Source organism: Capsaspora owczarzaki (genome assembly GCF_000151315.2).
Source record: "Capsaspora owczarzaki ATCC 30864 unplaced genomic scaffold supercont2.17, whole genome shotgun sequence".
Lineage (NCBI taxonomy): Eukaryota > Filasterea > Ministeriida > Capsasporidae > Capsaspora > Capsaspora owczarzaki.
The window spans coordinates 61918-82495 of record NW_011887308.1 but is presented as its reverse complement, the minus strand read 5'-3'; the positions used below and the strand labels follow the sequence as shown (position 1 = coordinate 82495).

The following is a 20578-nucleotide window of genomic DNA, read 5'->3' as shown; positions in this document are numbered from 1 at the left end:
TTCCAAGTTCAACAAGAGTGAGATCCATTCGAATGACAAATTTTAGACAATCATGAGACAACACCAACGAAATCAAACAAAAGCACAGCGAAATAACAGCACAGAAAACAAACAAGCATTCAACACAATCAAAACTAACAACAAAAACAATCAAAAAGAGGAGAAGGGGTGGGGAAGAATTCCAAATCAAAAAGGAACACAAAGTGGAAGAATGCAATTCCTTTTACACGGCCGTTTGGGCATCCTCTTCTTCAACAAGGTCGTTGGCCTCGGCCAGCGAACCGGCGGCGGGGGTCGCGGGGAGCGCGCGCTTGCGATCGCTGCTGTTTGTTGGAATCGGTGACACAATGGACGCGTCGCGAATGATTGAGTTCAAGCGCATGCTACCCGAGGTGCCAAACCGGGCTCGAGCTGCGGGAAGGACGAACGGCGTGCTGGTGCCCGTGGAACTGGCCGCAGTGTGCTGTCCAGCACTGTGGTAGCCAGAATCATTCAGTGAAGTGAGCATGCGCTCCAAGGCGCCAACCACGATAGTGTTCACATCAGCGGCGGTGAGTGGCGCTGCTTCTGCGGCATCGGCACCAGCGCCAAAGGCGGCACTCGGTCCAGCGCTTCCGCCTGAGCTCACGCCTGGGCGTGAGGCAACAAGGCGACTCGCTGCCGGATTGCTGGTAGCGGCCATGGCGCTCTGTCGGATGCCGACGGGGAAGAAATCATAGTTGCGTCCGGCAAGCATGGTCGAAATGTACGACTCTTGCCCAGTGTACTGCGTCTCGGGCTTCTTCCGCAAGTACATCATGAAAAAGAGGTAGTCCCACAGATTGTGCTCGTGCATGGTGTGCTCCTCGAAGCCGTGCGGAACATGCTCGAGTGTTGCGCGGCTCACACCGCAGACCATGCACTTGTTGGCCTTGTTTGCGCTGTTGTTGGCCTCGCGCTCGCGCAACGAGCTGAACGAGTCCACAATCAGACCTTGAACCGTGTTTAGCAACACCACAATCACAACAAGGAAGAAGGTCATGTCAAACATGATGCGGTACGGGTCATTGTTGGGGTCGTCGAGAACGTCGCCAATGCCGCCGCCCTGTCTGAGACCCGTGGCAAAATTGAACACAAAGCACTCGAAAATACTGTCGCACCGAGTGTCGTCAGGATGACAGCCGGAAGACTCGGAATCCGTGCAAACGCGCTCATAGTCGGAACGGAAGTACGAGAAGGCGAGAACCGTGTACATGAAAATGACAATCGCCATCATGCCGACAGTGAGCACAAGCTGCTGGCCAGAGCGAGTGAACGAGCTCAGAATGTGTTGCAGCGTCTTGTTGCGCCTTGCCACATCCAACAGGTGGACGCATGCAAAGAACGGCGACACAAACAGCGACAGCATCGAAAAGACCAAGTACATGAGGTTGTACAGAAAATCCCAGTTTGTGCACAGCGTTCCCATCCTCCAGAGAAGATAGGGCATGTCAACGTGATTCAGCCACACGCGCGAAAACAGAGCAAACGCGCTGACAGTGTTGGGATCGAGGGCATCGTCGACTGGGCTGGGCTCCGCTTGGTCTGCGTTGTGCGCGGTCCGCGGCGCGGCGCTCGCCGCCGGAACAGCCTCTGGTTGCAGGCCAAGCAGGTTTGTAATGTAAGAATCGGTGCCGTTGCGATTGTAGCGCTCCATGACTTGATCCTTGACCCCCTTGTCCCAGTAGTGACCCGGGAAGGACCGCGTGCCCAAGGCAAAGCGTCGCCACGCAAAACGGGGCCAGCCATACCACGATTCTGGCTCACGCTCGACGACCCAGACGCCATCGGCAAGGAGGGACTGGACAATTTCCTTCTCTTCCCGGAACACGACGACTGGCAGCTTGAGGGCGCAATGTCCCGCGAGCATCGCAAGCGAGCAGAACAAATGGGCAACCCGCAGAATCCACAGAGAGAAGCTAACCCACGGATCGAGTTCATGCAGCTCGTCGCCACCGTCCTCGTGGTGTTGCATCCTGTAGGCCATGAGAAAAATGTTGATCAGAATGCTCAGCCAGGCGACCAGGAAATGTGCGCGATGGTGCAAGCTGGCAAAGAAGCTGGCCACGCCGAGGCTGGACGCGTCAATTTGTGGAATGTACCCAGCGAGAGAGATCAGAGGCGACGCGGTCGTGTCGTCGCTATCGTCCAGGATGGTCGCCTGGTGAGGACTGACGGGTCCAAAAACGCGCGTCGAGATCCATTCGAACAAGGAAGATCCATCGCTTCGTGAGATGAACGCAGTGGCATCCTCGCTCTCAGCGACTCCTGCCGCTGCAGGGTGAGATCGGCTAAGGCCTCGTCGCAACGCCGATTTGGAGAAGGCGGGGGCCGGTTGCGAGGCAGAAGTCGCTGCTGCTGCTGCTGCGGACGTCGCTGCGCCAGCCGCGGTGACCGCGCCGAGGACGGGCGGAACGGAAGCATCGTTCTCGGGACCAGCGCGGGACTGTAGCAGATCAGACCAACCGCTGCGAACCCGTTCCGCCAGAGCTTGCAGCGCAATCCTGGGCCTGAGAATCAGCTTGCAGCCTCGCAAAACGACAACCAGCAATCCCTGCATGCGAGAGACAGCGGGGTCAAAGTACATGTTGCGATGCGCAAACGCACGCTCGAGTAACTCTGAGCTGTCAGTTTGGGAAAGTGCGGCAGAGTGACTCATCTCATAGATGGTGTCCTCGGCGAACGAAACAAACATGGCAAACTTGGCGCGCGAGTCTTCGTCCAGCATTTCACTCAAAAACTCGCGCTTCGAGTCCTGGACCTGCGGCTGCTCCCACTGAGATCGCCAGGAGGTCTTGATCTGGAAGTAGACACGCTCGGGCGAGCCGTTCCGACCGATGACTTCGATGCGTCCGAGATTCTTTGAAAAGTACTGCAATAGGTGACGGAAGCTCGCCGACTTGCAGAACCGGCGCAACCGTTGCTCAAGGCTGGAAGAGCGGGAGGCGGCAGGGTCGGCGTTGAACACCTCAAACCCGGAAGAGGAAGCGGAGGCATCGTCGGTCGGCTCAATTCCTTCTGCAGGGTCTTCGACGTCTTCCCAGTCGTGTTGCTCAGAGCTAACCTCGACGTTGAAAGAGTCCATGAGCTGCTTGATCAGCACGACAAGCCAAAATCCAATTTCAAGCGCCTCTTGATGGAAGCGCTCTGTAAACTCAGTGTAATCCAAGCGGCCATCGCCGTTCACATCAGCCCGCAGCATAAAGTCACGGATTTGGCTTTCAGTGTACATGTTCTGGCGCCGCATGATGGTTTCGAATTCATCCATGGAAATCCAGCCGTCAAGGTTGAGGTCGTAATCTCGGAAGGCGAGCGACGTGGCCATATCCTTGAGCTTGATGTACGTGTCGCAGAAATGGAAGGTTTTCTCGATGGATGAGAAGCACTCCAAGACAACGTCCACCATGAGCCGGGGAATGGACTCGACCCCGCGATTGCCAGTGCCCTCGAGCATGGCCAGAAGCGTCGTAATCATGGACTGCTCGAGCGAGCAAAACTCTCGCAGGAGCTCAACTTGGGTCGGGTCTGAGGACAGCTTATCCTGCAAGCCGGCGAAAATGGCAAAGAAACCATTCACAGCATCCCAGAGGCGGGACGAGGCCAGGGACAGCTGATTCTCAATGCATGGACCTTGGATGTACTCGGTCAGCGACTCAAACACCTGCTTGGCAATCGTAATCGACTGCGACATGAGCTTGCGACCTTGCGCGTCAATGGTCGGCTTGTCAAAGTAAAACCAGTACAAATCGCTAAACTTTTCCTGCAACCGGAGCAAGTAGTCGACGGTGCACACAATCAAGTTGTAGGACTTGACATGCCCAGGCTGAGTCCGCAAGTAGCTTTGGAACTCGTGGTTGTGGCCTTCGCACAAGAGCTGCAAGAAGCGGAAGAGGTGGCACACAAACCGGGCATCGTTTTGCTGGCTGCAGCTGCGAGCTGCAAATAGGAAGGCTTCGACATCGATGGGCGACGCCGTGCTCGCGCCAACAACAACCGTGTCAGTGGCGGAGGCAAACGGCGTTGCTGTGTGCAGCGGAGACGCCGATACCGTCGAGGCGACTGGCGTGGGACTGGCAGCGCCCACCGGCGTAGGCGCGCTGAGCTTGTCAGAGACGCTTGTTCGTGAGACGGCGGCGGCGGCGGCGGCGGCGCTTGACGAGGTCCAGCCATTGGCAGCAGGGAGCTGCTGCCGAGCCAGCTCGAGCAAGGAAGAGTCCGTCTGCACGCCCAAATGCGCAGCCAGCATGTCACGATTCCACATGTCGAAATCAAGCACAGTGCAGCGTGCAATCATGGTCGCAATGGATGCGAAAAAGTCGACATCGCGCCTTCGCATCAAAAAGGCCAGCATGGCTTGCTGCCCAGCCTCGTAGCCGCCAGTCAGCAATGAGATGCCAAACTCGAGCGTGGCTTCCACTTCGACGGAAATGTCACCGCCAGAGGAGGACAAGAGCGACACGATGCACTCGGCTGCGCCTGCCTCCAGCAAAAACTCTTGTCGCTCACGTCGCTCGGTCTTGTTGGAGTCGCGTTGCTCTGCGCTGAGCGCTTCACTGTCCTGGTCTGTCGTGTCCAGGTCTATCGCACAGCTCAAGCTAAAGATGTGCGCCAAATCGACAAACAGTGCGCGGTCCAAAGGAAGCGCGTCCGTGGAAAGGGCGTCACGGAAGGAAGTCAGCAGCTGCTTGACACGAACTCGTCCGCCGCGTTTGGCAGCACCACTGTTGTTGATGGAGCCGGAAGCTTCGGTGGAAGTGGCGGAGGTCGCACTCGAGGGCTGAAGCGCCGGAGAAGGAGCGTGGTTGGTCGACGCGTTGTAGGCAGGGCTGCCAGACCTGCTGTGGTTCCAATCAATTTCCACGGCACTACTGGGAGTCTCGATTGCCAAGGACGAGTTGCGGGCCAATGAGCCGGGCATCGAAGCCGAGTGAGCCAGAGAAGCACGCTTGTTGCCCGCTCCTCGCACATCGAAATCTGAAGCAAGAATGCCAAAGGACAGGGCGTGGTCGGACTTGAGTGCTTCAATGATGGAGTCACACTGGCCGTCTTCAATGTTGCCGAGTAGAGTGCGCTCAACCCGATGGGTAACCAAGTTCATCAAGCGATTTGGTTTGCTCCGTTCCGCATTGAGAGCCTTGTCGGCACGCAGGCGCCGTCGCAAGATGAGACTGATCTCGGCGAAATGATGCAAATGATGCCAACGACGCGGTCCAGCGACGCGGACTGGAGAAGGTGGCACGGGAAGCTTTCTTGCCAGAGTCCCTGACGCTCCCTGCTGGGCGGATGACTGATCCTGTCGGTTTGCCTCCAATGGAGCAAGACCGTTTGAACCACCCTTCAATCCTTGCTGATTCGGGAAATTGGTCCATGCACTTCCATTATCAACGCCAGAGGTAGCACGCATGCGGGTCATGAGCATGATGAGGGAAACGAGTCGACGCGTGAGCAGCGCATCGTCGCGTTGTTTTTGCTGCGACAGGGTGAGTGCTGCTGCTGCCGGTGCTGGTGGACTCATCAGACGCTGGTGTGATCGGCGTACTGTTGGAGATGGGTCGGCGGCCGTTGCCGTACTTTGCTCCTGAGCTTCAGCATGCGCGCGGGTTTTTGAAGCCGCTTGCTCATCTGCCTCCAACGGCTTGACGGCCGCTGCAACAGCCTCCAAAGATGACGAGAGCGTGTTGGAGCGTCGCAACATTGGCGTCGGATAAAATCCAAGCTGATCGAGGAGGTGAGCGGAAGAGGAGAAGGATGAGGAGCGCGAAAGGCCACGAGGAGATCGACGGCCGTCGTCAATGTCACTCTCATCAGCCAAAGTCCCTTCCATCCAAGGGTCGTCCAACTCCCCCATGCTGCTATTGCTGCGTCGACCGCTAGCACTATCGCTTTGACTCAAGGGAATGTACCCGTTCGACGAGACCGAACGAAGCCCCGCACCCACGGCGTGAAGACAAGAGCGCACCGACTGCAGGGCACTGGGAATCCCTTCGTTTCGGAAGCTGTTGAGAATGTCTCCCAACGAGAATCCCACAGACGCACCTTCCGCTTCGGCAAACGAAGAGCTTTGCGCGGAAGAAGCTGCAGTGAACAAGGCAGCCCTGGATCCGCGCAATCCGTCGGCGCTGCCCCGCTTGAGCACTCTGCGCACGATTTGCTGACGCTCGGCCAGCTCTGAAGCGGCCGAGAAGGGCGATGTCGCGTTTGCAGCTGCAGGGGATGCCAGAGAAGGCTCGTGAATGGCCGCGTCAGCCAACGCTCGTTTGGACAATTCATCGAGAACATGCTTGCGCGCATCAGCCACCTGGAGTGTGCCGGATGGGGACAAACGCACGCCCGACCGAACAATTCCAAGATAGGGCTGCAAGTCGCGATTGTAAATGGTAAAGAGCCGCTTGATGAGCTCGCGCAGCCAAAAGTCCGAGTGCTTTGCATCTTCCGATCCAAGAAGGAACCGGTGGTGGAAAATACGCGCAAGAACGTGGAAGAGCTGCGTGATGAGCAACATCAACGACTGATGGTCTGCCGAGCTCCACGTCGCACCCGTCCAAAACGCTTCGTTCAGGTCAAGGTGACGCGCAACGAATTGCGCCAGAACATCGAGGTCACCGTAATGTTGGTCCAGCGTCTTGGGAAGGTACTTTTCTCGGGTTGAGTTGCTCTGAAGCTCCATACCACGAGTTGGACGACGAGGCTCGGTGGCATCCTGGCTGGAAAGTGGTTCTCGAAGTTGGCCCAGAGCAGCAGCCTGCTCGTTTAGGCGCGCTTCATCGAGCGCAGCCTTGACGGCGTTGCTAATGTTCAAGAATTGGTCCAGAATAATGTGCAGGTGAGAGACAAACTGCTCCGCAGGCATGCAGCGAATCAATCGCAGACCCCCAGCGCACAGAGTGCTGGGGCTGTACTCGCAGCCGCGGCCGCGAACGTCCATCATGGCCAAAGCGCACGAAAAAGTGCGCGAAATATCGTTCTGCAAGCGGAGTTCGTTGGCAGTGTCGTCGAGCTTTGCGCTTTCCACGCTCTTGGCTTGACCAACCGGCACAAACAGCGACTCTGCTTGCTCGGCGGCGGCTGCACGTGCACTTACGAGATTGTCAAACTGATGTGTGACAAAGCTCGAGACGAGAGGGAAGGCAACATCGGCGGCAAAGCGAGCATTGTCGATCGCACCAGGCGTGTGGAGCAATCGAACAATGGTTTTGATTTCCTGCAGCAAAGTTGGCTGTGTCTTGAGTGTCGCCACAGGCAAAAGGATGACGACCCACGCTGCAGCGCGTCCGAGCAGGGAGCGGAGTCGAGCATCTTCAAGCGCTTCTGGGCTCTGCGACAACCGCAAGATCTGCTCGGCCATGTCAATCAATACTTTACGCGCAGTGACAACACCAGGCGAGAACTGGCCTTCGTCCAAAGGACCCGCCGACATTGCAGTGGCCACAATGCGGCCACGAGCAGAGTATGTACCGCCGCTAGTGCCAGTGGATGATTGGCGACCGGTTACCAGTGCCGAAAAGTCTTCGCCAAAGGCGCCACTAAACTTGACAAACACGGGCAGCGCAATCCAGCTCATAAAACTCTCCATGTGTGACGAGGTGGCCACGCGGACAAAGTCCGAGTAGTGGACATCGAGGCTTCTCGCAAACATGCCGACGTCGAGCGATCTGACCATGGTGCACAAGCAATCCTTGTACGTTTTGAGCATTCGGTGATTTTGCCAGAACGACGAACGCGCAGTCGGCGTGACTCCACGAAGCGAAACCAAGGGCAGCTCGCGCTTGGCCACGAGAATCAAGACATCAAACATGTGACTGAGTTGCTCCTTCTCGAACGCACTGGCGTAGCCGTGCAGGCTCGTTCCGGAAAAGTACGCCTCATGGATGGCAAAGTACTTGTTGAGCAACGGGACAATGACATCCAGCGCAATGCGCTGATCTCGGGCGCGCTCTTGAGTGCGCCGCGCAACAAGGCGCAATGAACGGGGCAGCTTGTTCTTTCCAGTGGTGCTGGAGGCAGCTGCCGATACTGCCTGGGGAGGCGCGCCTGCGAGGAAGGACATGCTACGGAGCCTCTGTGTCACTTCATCCGCAGTGCCGAGCCAGACGCTTTCCGGAATCTCAAAGGCTCGGCTCACAAACGCCACTGCGGCGCTCAACATGATGCCGGCAAATCGCCGGGGCGCCAGAGCCTCGTTGCCGTCGAACGACAGAGGCCGGGCCGGGACAATGCGGTAGCCGGAAGCAATCAACAGCTTGATGGTATCCTGTGAGAGTTTGCGATCGTACTCCTTCTCATCGTCCGTCAGCATGTCATACGGGATGAGGCAAGGATGTTCGCGGGTTGTGTTGTTGCGAGAAGGTCCAAACTGCCATCCTGCACGCATGCGATCTGCAGCCCAAACTTCATGCGCGTTTTCAGCGAGCCGCTCGGCGATGGAAAGAACATTCTTGGCGAGAACGACCGCGCTCAGATCCGCGGGTCTTGGACGATAGCGTTCGGCAATGCGCAACAGCTCGGCTGGACTGCGAATCGCCGTTGGCCTTCCAGAACCACGCCTCGAAGCTGCCTCGGACCCAGGGGATGATGATGATGAAGACGAAGCGGACGGAAGAAGAGAAGGCTCTGCCAACGTTGCATCGTGGCTGCCCAAAGCAACCACCGGCTCGGAAGAAGCAGGTACCGCGGCAGAGTCAGCGCGCGAGCCACGGCGCATTCCAGACCCGCGACGCGAAAAGCCTTGGGCTTGCTCGAGCTGGTAACCCATTTTGACAAGAACTTTGATTGACTCCTCTGCGGTAAGACGGTTGGACTGCTGGAACTCTTCAGTCAAAAAGGCGAATGGCAACAGGCAAGGGTGGGTTTTGAGCGAGTCGTTCAGCTGCTCCCCGTAAATCCACCCTTCGGCTTTGCGGGAGAAGGCCCACTTGTCATGAAGATGCTCTGCAAACTGCTCGACAATCCGCATGACACCTTCATCCACTTGCACTTGCGACGTGTCAACTGGACGCGGTCGGTAGCTTGGAGGCACGGAGCTTGCTGCCGTAGCAACAGTGGGAGCCGATGGTTGCGATGGTTGCGGAGAACTGGTCAGGAAATCGACGGGACTTGGCGAGGTTGCTGAAGAGGATCGCTGATGTTGATCAGCGAGGGCGTTCGAGAAGCTAAACTGCTGACGGAGCAATGCGGCGCTACTGCGGCGCGGCGTTGCCAAGGCGGTGCTGTCTCGACGACGGAGAACAGTCGACGCTGCATTCATGAGATTGGGAGACATGTTGCTTGTAGAGCGGTTCATGGGATGCTCCAGCTCGCTGTCGTCGCCCTCGTCACACTCGTCACCGCTGCTGTCCGAGTTCAAATCGTCTTCTCCAGTCTCGCTTCCACGAGTGAGCAAGCCGTTGCCAGTGCTTGAAAGAGTTCGGATGGCGCGCTTTTGCAACTCGTCGTCGTGCAGCGCCCAATCGTCATCCGTAACGTCGTGCACGTCAGTGTAGTCCGGAGGAAGGGCGCACGCCAACGCGGCAAGGCATTGAACAGCATCCGCTGCGACGGTGGGGTACTTTTCGTGCTCGCTGTGCCGCTTGATAAACTTGAGTGTCCGGCTGTACAGCAGAACGGCAAGATGGCGCTCCTCAACATTGGCCGAGCCAAAGACGCGGTCGCCAGCAAACCCAAAGTAGCTCGTGTGTCGCTCAAAAAGGGCAATGACCGTCTTCAGAATCAGAGAAGTGTAAGGCACGAGCGGATACAAGTCTCGCGCAAACACGCGCAAAAGACGCAAGAACAAGGACGGGCGCAGCACCTGCGTCAGCTCGACAAGGCACCGAGTCACCGTTATCAAAGTCTGGGTGCCCGGACAGACCTTGACCAGCTGGTAGCACAGGTGCAGTAGAACATCAATCACCGTGGCGTGTTGCTCGGCACCAACAAAATAGACGGAATGGCGCTGAATGAACGGCACAATATCTTGGAAAATGTACACGGACACGCGCCGAGAAACGTCAGCCTGGTTCATGTGAGCGACAAGGCGCATGTCTGGCAGGAAAGACTTGTCCACCAGCATCAAAAAGACCGCGGAATTGTCGACGCCAAACACCGAGACCAGGTAGTCAAAGAATGGAGGCTTCATGAACGCGGGTGTGTCGGGATGAACCATCACAGACTGCAAATCCTGCATGTTGACCAAGCTCCGGAGAATAATGCGAGAGGCAGCCTGCTCTTGAAGCGCAGTCGAATCACGCAAATCTCCCAGGTAGAGGGACGTGGGGACTGTCGTGCTGGAAGGCAATTGTGAGGACGACGCAATCGCTTCAGACGGGTTGGCGCTCGCAGGAAGCGCAGCACAGGCAGCAAGCAGCGCCACCAGGTTGACATGATAGGCCAATACGCCAAAGAGAGGTTGCTCAGTGCGCTTGTTGGAAGGCGATGTCACCAGCGATTGCAGGCGAATGAGCTGCTGGCGGATGGCAGCTTGGCCAGAGAACAGCACCAGGCACTCTGGGCGCTTGACGAGAGCCTGTCGCACAATATTGGCATTGATAACGACAGGGCTCTGGTTGACGCGCACGGCGTGCATCAGCAGATCGATGCACTGGTCTGGGTATCGACGCGCGTTGACATAGCGGCACATGGTTTCCACCAACAGATTGATTCGCGCTTCGCCTAGCAGCAAGCAGAGCTCGGTGTTGTTACGAATAATCTCAATGGCCACGTCAAAAACTGGCAAGCCAGTGTTCGCTTGGCAGACTAAAAAGTCGAAATGGCGGAACAGGGCGCGTTGGTTCTCGGGATTCTTGCGACAAAACATCTGAAGAAAGTGACAGCACCGAACCAGTGTTTTCCGGGCATGGGACGCGTGCTGACGAACCAGCTCGGCAATCCGGGCTTGGAGTCCATTCGGAGGCAGATGTTGGTGCAATCCACCACGTTGAGCTGGACGCTCAAAGCGGCTCGCGGGCGCGTCGTTGTCCCACTTGCGGGGTTCGCCTTGAGCTTGAGCATTGCCAAGAATAAACTCTGTCGCAAACGTAAGGGCAACGGCGGGAGGGACTTCACTCAAGTCTTGCATTTCCTGCGCCGAGACGCTGAGGAACTCCAAGCGTTGGTCTGTCGAAGTCATGGCAACCTGGGTGTACATGCGTCGCATCGCAAGCCGACGAAGAGCATCGTCAATAATCCCAACGAACGCAGAGGAGCGGAGAGAATCGCTGTGGGCGGTATGGTGGGTCTGGCGCGCGTGCAAGAAGGCAGCTGCGCTCTGCCCCACGCCTGGCAAAAGGGACGCAAATGCCTCAGAGTGCCACTGCTCATAGTACCAAGAGACGGCATCCACCCACGCGGAAAGGAAGAGCAGCTTGCGTGGCGGTGAGGGAATACTATCTGCTGCGAAAGCCTCGGGCGTTTCCGAAAGACGGGCACTCACAGCGTCGTCCACTTGAGTGAGCAGCAACGAGCATGGGGCATGCCTTTGCAGGACGCGCTGGAACAGGAGGCTCTCGATTTCTCTCATCCGATCCTTAATATCAACAAACTGCTCTCCAGACGACAGCATGTTGCGCATCACCGAAATGATCATTTCTTGGGCATTGAGCGTGCGAAGAACGGCTTGCTTTTGCTCATCGGCACCGTAGCACTCCGAGATGAGGCTTTGCAATTGATCTTGAGCAAGCTCGGCTTCTGCTTCGTCCATGAGCACCAAGTTCATTTGCCGAACAGTGGCGAGTAGCGTGTACACGCGCCGAACGTCGTCCTTGTACCGCACGAAAAAGGTGCGCTGGAGTCCAGCAAGAACCTCGGTGGACAAGTTGAACTGTCGCTTCAACAACCGCGACGTGGCGTACACGAGCTGCACATCGGCAATGGGGATAGCCGTCCACTCCATCATCTGCTTGGTGACAAAGCCGTGAAAGTACATGCTGCCTTCGCCAAACAGAGCCGCGCCCGAGGATTTAACCAATGCTTCAACATAATCGTTCATGCGAGACTGTTGTTGTTCCGCGGTAATTGCCGAGACTGACGAGTGCACTAGATTCTGCAGGGTAGCTGCCAGCCCTGCTCCACCGGCGGAGGTGGGTGAGATTCGATGGAAGGCAGACCCGTGCGAACGCGTGTCTGCAGAGCTGGAGGAAGCCTCCGCGCCCTTCTGCTGCTTCTCGGCGGCTGCCGCAGCAGAGACAACAGTGGCAAGGCCAGAAGTTGCTCCGGCCGCGCTCAGGGCGCCAGTGATGAGCGGAATGTCATCCACGTTGGCGCAGAGCAGCGCCAGCTGTTGCTGCAAGCGCAACGTCGCAGGGTGCTCGGGATTGTCCAACCGCCGCACAACAAATTCGTGCAAGGGCTGCGCGCCGATCGAGTGGCCTTTCGAGAACGCAATCGGATCGAAGGGAGTGCCGCCCGCATAGTCGTCCTTGGCCTGCATGATAAACTGGTGCAGATGCGCGTATGCCTTGAACATGCGCACGCGAATAAGAGCGTCGCACAGATGGCTGAAAATCATGCACAGCTGGAACTTGGTGGCCTCGCCCAACCGTAGCCGGACCAGAGCGTTTCCAGGAGCCGCAAACGGCGGAGGACTGGAGCGACCAACAACCACCGCGGACTTGTTGGAAGCAAGTGCTTCCGGGGCAACCAGGACCAACAGGCGCTGGAGCTCCGACTCGGACAGCTCGTTTGCAACAAGCATTTGGTCTAGAAGGGCGAGCATGGCCACAACAATCACCTCGTTCGGCACGCGTGATCCCGCCGCCGTGGCGCCGACCAAATGCTTGAGCGCTTCCAGCACGTATTGCTTGAGACCCTCCATCAGTCTCCTGGTTCGGCCCGACGGGAGCTTGGCAAAGCCAGGACGCGGAGTCGAAGTCGCTTCAGAGTTCAAGGAGTTCAAGCTCGTGACGCTGAGCCGAGGGTCGCGAGGTCCAGAGGTGGCACCGTCCGACTCTCCGCCAGTCAGCTCGGCAAGAGAAGGGACATACCCGTTCATGGCCGACATGCGAGTAGTGCCCAGACCGAACGCAGTGAGTGTACTGGAGGAGCCATTGTGGCCGCGGCGCACAGCGGACTGACCGGTGGGCATCGTGGTGGTGCTGTCGCTGGTATTCACACCCACGCTCGAAGCAGTCTCGCCGGTTCTTGCATTCTCCATGTACAACAGCGTGACAAGCTGGAAGTACGCTTCGCGCACTTGGACTGGCAAGCTTTCTTCCTTGACACCGCACACCAAGCGCACGTCGGGCGCAATCTTGCGGCGGAGCGCCTGTCCGCGTTCGTTTCCGCCAAAGCACACGCTGCCAATCAATTTGAAAAGCTCTGCCGAGAACCGGCGCATGAGCAGATTGTTGTACTTGTGGTAATAAACGAGCGCGTCCTGCGCTTCGTCACTCTCAGGGAGCGTGAGCACCAGGGACTTTCGGGTCATGGCGGGCCAATCCCGATTGTGCAACTGGCTGTCCGCCGAAAAGGCACCGGCAACAAAGAAGACAAACGTGGGCTCGGAACCGGTAGAGGGCGTGCCGAGACGAGACAAGTCGATCAGTCCCGATGAACCTCTGTCGGAGGCGGGTGGTTGCGGCTGAACGCCGCGTTGAACGGCCAGCGATTCAAAGTCCAGGGGCGCAACAGCAGAGATAAGCCGGCTTGTGACACCTGGCTGCAAGAGAACAGAGCCAGGAGAGCAGACACGCGTCCAGACAAGCGAGGCAAGTCGCTCAAGACCCAACCGCTGCGGGTAGATGCCCGAACTTGTTTCCTCGCGAGAGAAAAAGGCCGACATGTACGAGCTCATGGATGCTGGTGGCGCAAAGTCAAAGCGCACCCGGAGCGGTTGGCGAATGGTCGGCACCACGCAAATAACCGGTGTGAGGATGAATTCTCGGCTGAAGGCAAAGCGGTAGGCGGTTCCTGGCACAGGAACTCCATCCACGGTGAAGTAAATGGCATTGTCGATCAAATCCGCAACACAAAGAACAACACGCTCGGAGGCTGACGCTGACGAGTCTGCTCCAATGCGAATCAGCGGGGGCGCCCGGTGCATCGGTGGACCGTCCTCGAGGTCAGTCGCATCCGCTTCTTTTTCAGTCTCAAGTGCAGAAAGGTGTGCATTGACGAGTTCCAGAGCGCGGCTATCAAACATGTACGAAAACCTGGCCTCGCTAGAACCGAGCGGGTTGGGCTGCGCCGGCGACTGCATCCAGCCAATGTGAAGAAAGCGCCAGTCCTGACCAGGCATGACACGAACCTCAAAGCAGTAGCGGCCGGGAGTGGTTGACCTTGGCCTGAGGCCAACACTAGCCCGTAACACTTCATAGTCAGCTTCCTTGGCGTTCTCGATGACAACAGCCTGGGAAATGACAAACACATGTCCTTCGGTCGGCGTAATTTGATGCGTCGCGCGTGGGACTGCGAGCTCCTTAATGTCGGTGCAGCCCGACCCGGGCTTTTGAGCAAGGTGGTGGCCGTCGGTCTCGAGAGCGGACTTGGCAGCGGGGGCTGATGCCGAAATGATGCCAGCAGCCAAAAGCCGGGCACGGTCGTTTACCTTTGTTCGCCACGTCACGGAGGTGATGGCCTCGACTCGAGCAATGGACATTGCAGGTGCTGCGTTGTGGCCGCGAGAGCTCATCGCAGCGCCAATGGACGAGGAGGCAGCCGCCATGCCCGCTTCCGACAAAGAATCCTCCGTTTCGCTCTCGCAGGCCACGTACTGCCCAAACTCACTCGTGTACGACCATTGGGCCTCGGAGTTGGGATGAAGATTGACGACGGGCTCAAAGCCTTCCTGCATGCCGTAGCGCTGGAAGAATTGCAGCGGCGAGTCACCCAAATTCACCGAGACTTGCTGGCCATCAGCCAGACTCAATGCAGGCACAAAGCCATGGCGCACCTCAAACCCTTCGAATGCAACCGAGAGCGAACCGGCGTCGCCTCCTTGCGGCATTTGGAGAAGAACACCATTGAGAGTAAAACTCATGCGCCTGGCCTCGAGATCGAGCAGGCACCCGACCACATCGTGCTTGTGCCACTGTTTGCCAAAGGAGGCCGAAGAGTTGTTCCACTTGCGAGCCAGATAGCCGTCATACGCGAATGACAAGTCGTCATCGCCAACACCAAGCCCAGCTTCGGGACGCGGATGGAAGGCAGCCTCAGCCCACCCAAAACGCATGTATCCGTCGGTGAGGAGCTCGACCTCGTAGTACCACTTGCCGATCGTCACCTGGAAGGCATGCGAGAGACGGAAGGAACGCAGGTGGCTGGGACGATCGCGCGATTGACGATGCAGGCTCGCTCCCTCCGTGAACGACGATGCAAACGAGCTCGCATGGAGCTTGGGCTCGCCAATCTCGGCCCCTGGCGTGTGTGGAACAGGCTCGTCGTTGACCGTTAGGAAAGCCGTGTCGCGCAAGGATTTAAACCGGCCACCCGACTTCGTCTTGGATTTGTCCTTGGGCGGGACGGTGATGGTGAAACCCAATCCCAAAATAGTCTTGACTGTTTCCAGGGCTGTGTCCCGGTTGGCCTTCTTGCCCACCTCATCCAGCAAATTGTACGCGACGAGCAACGGATTGCGCAGATGCTTTGCGCTTTTGGACATGCCAAACGTCCAGCCCTCGCGAATGCGCTGCTGTGCCCACACATCGTGGGTGTTCTCCGCCAACATGTCTGCCAAAACCAACAACTCTGCTGGCAGAATGATGCGCGACGTATCGATCGGAGTCGGCTTGTACCCGTTGGAAAGGAGGAACGGAACATCGGGCAGCTCCATAAGGATTTGATTGGCGCGAACCTGCTCGAGAATCCGGGTCAGCGAGGCAGGGGCGTCATAGCCGTACTTGTTGCTGCTGCCGCCGCCGCTGCTGTCTGAAAGATAAGCGAGCCGATATCCGAGAGCAGTGAGCACCTGCAGGGTCTCGACGGCGAGCTTGCGATCATACTCTTTCTCGACGTCGGTCAGTTGATTGTACGGGACGAGGCAGTTGTGCTTTTTTTCAGCGTCAACTCGTTGTGGGCCCCAAACCCAGCCTGCTTCGACTTTTCCTTTACTCCACACCTCGTGAATGTTCTCGGCAATCAGTTCTTTCATGATTTCAATCTCGGCAGGCAAGCGCACTTGGCTGGCGTTGATGGGTCGCGGGATGAAAGTCGCGAGCTGCTGGTTCCAGCTTCTTCCACCAACAAGCGCATGGCGCTTGTTCTGTTTGGACAGCAGGCCACCTGCAAACACGTGGTGGTGCAGCTCCAGCGAATGGCCGGGTAGCAGAGCCTTGCAGACAGGGTTGTGGTCGGCAGGCAAGTGTCGCAGGGGGTGCTCGGCATCGCCAAAGTTAACCACAAACTGAACGCCGTCCGCAAACGAGATGGTTGGAAAGTAAGGCACGCCTTGATCCAGCTCGCTGAAAGCGACCACGAGCGGCTTGCCATTCAGCGCAAAGGAGATGGAGCGCTTGACCAGATCGAGTGCGCAGCCCAAAGTATCGCCCACTTTCAAGAAGCCGGGTTTCGCGTCGTCAACCAAGTCGCGGCTGCTGGCGGAAGGTGCCAGGCTCGGCGGGGTAGCGGCACGCTTGGGCGATGTTTCCTCCTGCGCCACGGTGGCTTGGCGCGAGATGCCTGTCTGCGGTCGAGTCCGCAACGACGATTTCGCAGCTGTCGAGCGATCAGACAAATCGCCAACCGATGCCCCGTGCAGGCTTGGGAGTTGAGGCGCAACAGCGGTTGCATCGCCTCGGTCGAGACGAGCAGTGAAGGAATGCAAGCTTTCTTGCGGATCAAACCCGATCGATGAAAGATTCTGCGGGTCTGGGGCGATCGTGGTGGCTGCGGAAGGGGAGGAGCTCAGCGTGTCAGCCTTCCGGCCGAGACCACACGTCCAGACACGCTCGCCATCAAAGCCAAACGAGTTGGCGTCATCTCCAACACCTCGTCCTTCCCTGGCAGCAGATCGAAAGTTGTACGACGACCAGCCCACGCGAAACAAGGAGGACACGTCTTTGCCCGGCGCCTGGCTGCCCGATGCCTGGGCGCCCAACTGCGAGTCGGCGCCTTGCATTTGCATGATGGTGACCTCAAAGTACCAGCGGTCAAGCACTCCGCCATCTTCCTCCAGACACAGGTTGGCGTGCGAGAGGCCAATCGTTGCGCGAATGGTTTCCATGTGCTCAGCAACACACCCTGCGAAAAACAAGTCAGAGTTTTGCTCGATGAGGCGAACAATGGCGTTCTGGTTTTTGCGGACGGCTTTGCCACCAGACACGCAGAGCGCAGACAGCACTTCGACAATGCGCCAATCCCGTCCATGCTTGTGCATCAGTGACAGCAGCAGACGGATGTGCTCCTCTGAGACTCGGTGCATCACTGACGGGTGCCACACAATCACGCGAAGAACTTCGAGAAGGTCACTATTGTGTCCCAATCGGCTCAGGAGAGCGTCCAGCCGCCCAGAATGCGCGAGGTAGTCGCAATTTTCCGCAGACTCTCGCATAAAGCACGCGAGCAGCGTGTAGAATTGCGTCATCATCTCACTCCACATGATGCACTCGGACGTAGTCAAGTCAGCAGGACCGAGAAAATCGCGAAACGGCAAGTCAAGGACATCGAGCACTTTGGCAATGAGGCCATGATTGCGAAAGAAGGCTTGACGAATCGAGACGCGTGCTCGATCGGTGGTTGATGACTCAAAGAGGGCAATCACGTCTACAAGGAGCAGACGAAGCGGCTCCAGGATTGCACCGAGCTGCCAACGCCCACGAGCAACCGACAGCCCACTTTCTGGGCGATGGCTGTATTGCCGCATGATGGCATCATCAAACTTGCGCACCAGCAAGTCAAACTGTGCGGCGCAGGCCTTGACGACCGCTGCATCCCACGCGTCGTCTTCGACAACGTGCACAACAATGAACGAATCGTCGACATGGCCATCCAGCAGCACGTCCAGCTCGCGCTCTGGAACTGGCTGCAGAGCCACGTTTGAAACGGCGGGGGTTGTCAAGGACGAAACAGCTGCCGGAGGGGGCGGCGGCGAAGGCGAGCGCCTCGAGCCACCTTGTGCCGTTGGATGGCGCGGGCTGGAGAACGGAGACTGGCCAAAGTGGCCTTCCAACAGAGTAGGGGCGGCCACGGCGCGCGAGGTTGCGTCAACACCATGCGCCCAGCACCCGGAAGCGACTTGGCGCAGGTACACCATCGAGTCGCCCGTCTTGATGGTGGCAACGCCCATGCTTGGCTCAACGCTGTCGTCAAAGACCTCGGACGAGGACAAGGACGGATAGAGCGCAAACACTGTTTCAAACCCAGTGTTGTGCAGAACATTCTGGAAACAGAAGGGAGACTCGGGCACACACGCGAGGTAGTGGCCAGTGGACAAGTTCTGCAACCGGAAGGGCTGGCCCCAAGCCAAAAAGGCACCCGCCCAGTGAGTGCGCAAGAGCTCGATTCGCCAGAACGAGTTGGCTCCAGACTGACGTTGCTCTTGGAGAACAACTCGCTCGGGCAGCGGGAGAGAAGCCGATGCCATGAGCGAGGACGCGGACTGACGCAGCAGTCCTTGGACGGTGGGTGAGGTCAGGGACGCGCTATCAGTTGTCGCATTGAGGGTGGGGGATCGCTGCCAGTTCGAGCGCGGAGGTGGTGGCGGCACGGGGGGCGGTGGGGCGGAGGTATCTTTTGGGACATTTGGCGAGCGGGGCGAAGCAGTTGGTGCTGGCGCTGGGGCGGGAGGTATGTCGGCTTCGAGAGCCGATTCCTCAACGCTGGTTGCCAGGGTGGCAGCATGCGCGTGCGTGGCCGCGTCGATTTGTTCGAGCATGCGTTTAAAAGCGTCCTCAAGTCGAATGCCTGCTGCGTCCACTGCCGCCACGAGGCCAAAGTTGGTGAGAGTGGACGGCGGGATGGCGGCAATGTACTCGTTCGTGTGTCGCTGGACGAAGCGAACCACATCTCCGCCTTTGAGATAGTGCTCAGCTTCTTTGCGGAAGGAGCTGTACGGCGCGAGACGCCACTGGGTACGCGAGAAGGAGGCGGATATCCCCGGCCCAAGCGTGTTCAATGACTCTCCGAGTCGGCCAGAAGAAGGATCAAATGTGGCATGCATGTAGCGCTCCGAGGAGAGGCTGACGAGATAAATGTCGTCTAGAACGCGGACCTTTTCGCCGTCCGAGCGCTGTTTCGAAGCAGGAACAATCCGAAACCAAGTGCGGTAATCGGCGCCAGAGGCAGAGTCTTCGGGCACGAGCTCCACCACAAGGCTCAGGTGGTCGCTTTGCGACACCCGGTTTGAGCATGCGACCAGCTTGCGGCTGCTCGCGTGGCGCAGCTGAACCGCATGTCCGTACAAAATGGTGCGACGCGCACGACTTGCAGCTGCATGGATGGCTGATCCTTGCAGCGCGCGCACAGAGACGGCACGGTGGAACTCGAACGCGCAGTCAAAGAACAAGGTTGGGACTCTCTGCAAAACAGAACACAATTCAAAGCCAAAGCCAAACAAAACATTGTGAGAATCTGAGAATTTCTCATTCTCTCATTTTCTCTCTCTCTCTCTCTCTCTCTCTCTCTCTCTCTCTCTCTCTCTCTCTCTCTCTCTCTCTCTCTCTCTCTCTCTCTCTCTCTCTCTCTCTCTCTCTCTCTCTCTCTCTCTCTCTCTCTCTCTCTCTCTCTCTCTCTCTCTCTCTCTCTCTCTCTCTCTCTCTCTCTCTCTCTCTCTCTCTCTCTCTCTCTCTCTCTCTTTCTCTCTCGCTCTGTCTCTTCCACCACTGCCATTCTATCACCAGACTTTGTGAACAAGCCAAACAACAAGAACACCTCCAACGATGAGCTGGTTTGGCAGCAGGAGAGAGAGATTTTACCTGCTGAGCGACATGACGGAGCCGGACGGTCGAGTCCCCAAAGCCCTCCGCGTGCAGAAAGCCACGCAACTCCAATCCCGACGACGAAGCTGATCCAGAGGAAGTGGCTGGATCGGAAGCAGCGGCAGCGTCCCAGGCAGCTGCTGACGACGACGACGACGAGTTGCTGCTGTTGCTGCTGTTGTTGTTGTTGGAGTGGGACGCCGCGGACGCCGCAGACGCAGCCAGACGCGCGACCTGTGCGAACGATGGGAGACGCGGCTGCACACACACGAGCGAGACTGTATCGTCGGTTCGCAGGAAGGCGGTCTCGTCTTCGACGTCACTCGCTGCTGGATGCGACGATGCTGCTGCAGCCGAACCACCCGACGTCGATGGCGATGACCACGACGCCGATTGCAACGCTGCGGCTGCTGAATCAGCTGACAATCCCGAGTGTCCGCCAGTCGCAGTCGCAGCCGCAGCAGCAGCAGCAGCAGCAGTGGCAAAGGTGCTGGTGGTGGTTGAGGGAGCAGCGATCCAGTGCTGGGCATTGCCGTTGCCCGATTCGCGATGGCCGGTGCCGTGTGGAGCTGATGATGAGGATGATGAGGATGAGGATGACGATGACGATGACGATGACGGTCCAGCGCCGGCCGCTCCAGCTGAGGCCGACGCCATACTAAATAGTGAAACGGATCAAAAAAAAAAAAAAAAAAAAGCGGGAAAAACAAAAAAAAAACAATGAAATGATTTTACAT

At 57.8% G+C, this 20578-nt stretch overlaps 1 protein-coding gene across 1 annotated transcript; it reads right to left on the bottom strand.

Annotated features, from left to right (window-relative positions):
• Positions 1–3: 3 nt before the first annotated feature.
• CAOG_07989 (ryanodine receptor) lies at positions 4–20498 on the bottom strand (the record flags this gene model as incomplete). Its single annotated transcript, XM_004342541.2, has 2 exons — positions 4–19441; positions 19839–20498. The coding sequence occupies 2 exons, from the start codon at positions 20496–20498 to the stop codon at positions 224–226; spliced, it is 19878 nt and encodes a 6625-aa protein (XP_004342590.1). The 3' UTR covers positions 4–223.
• Positions 20499–20578: the final 80 nt, after the last annotated feature.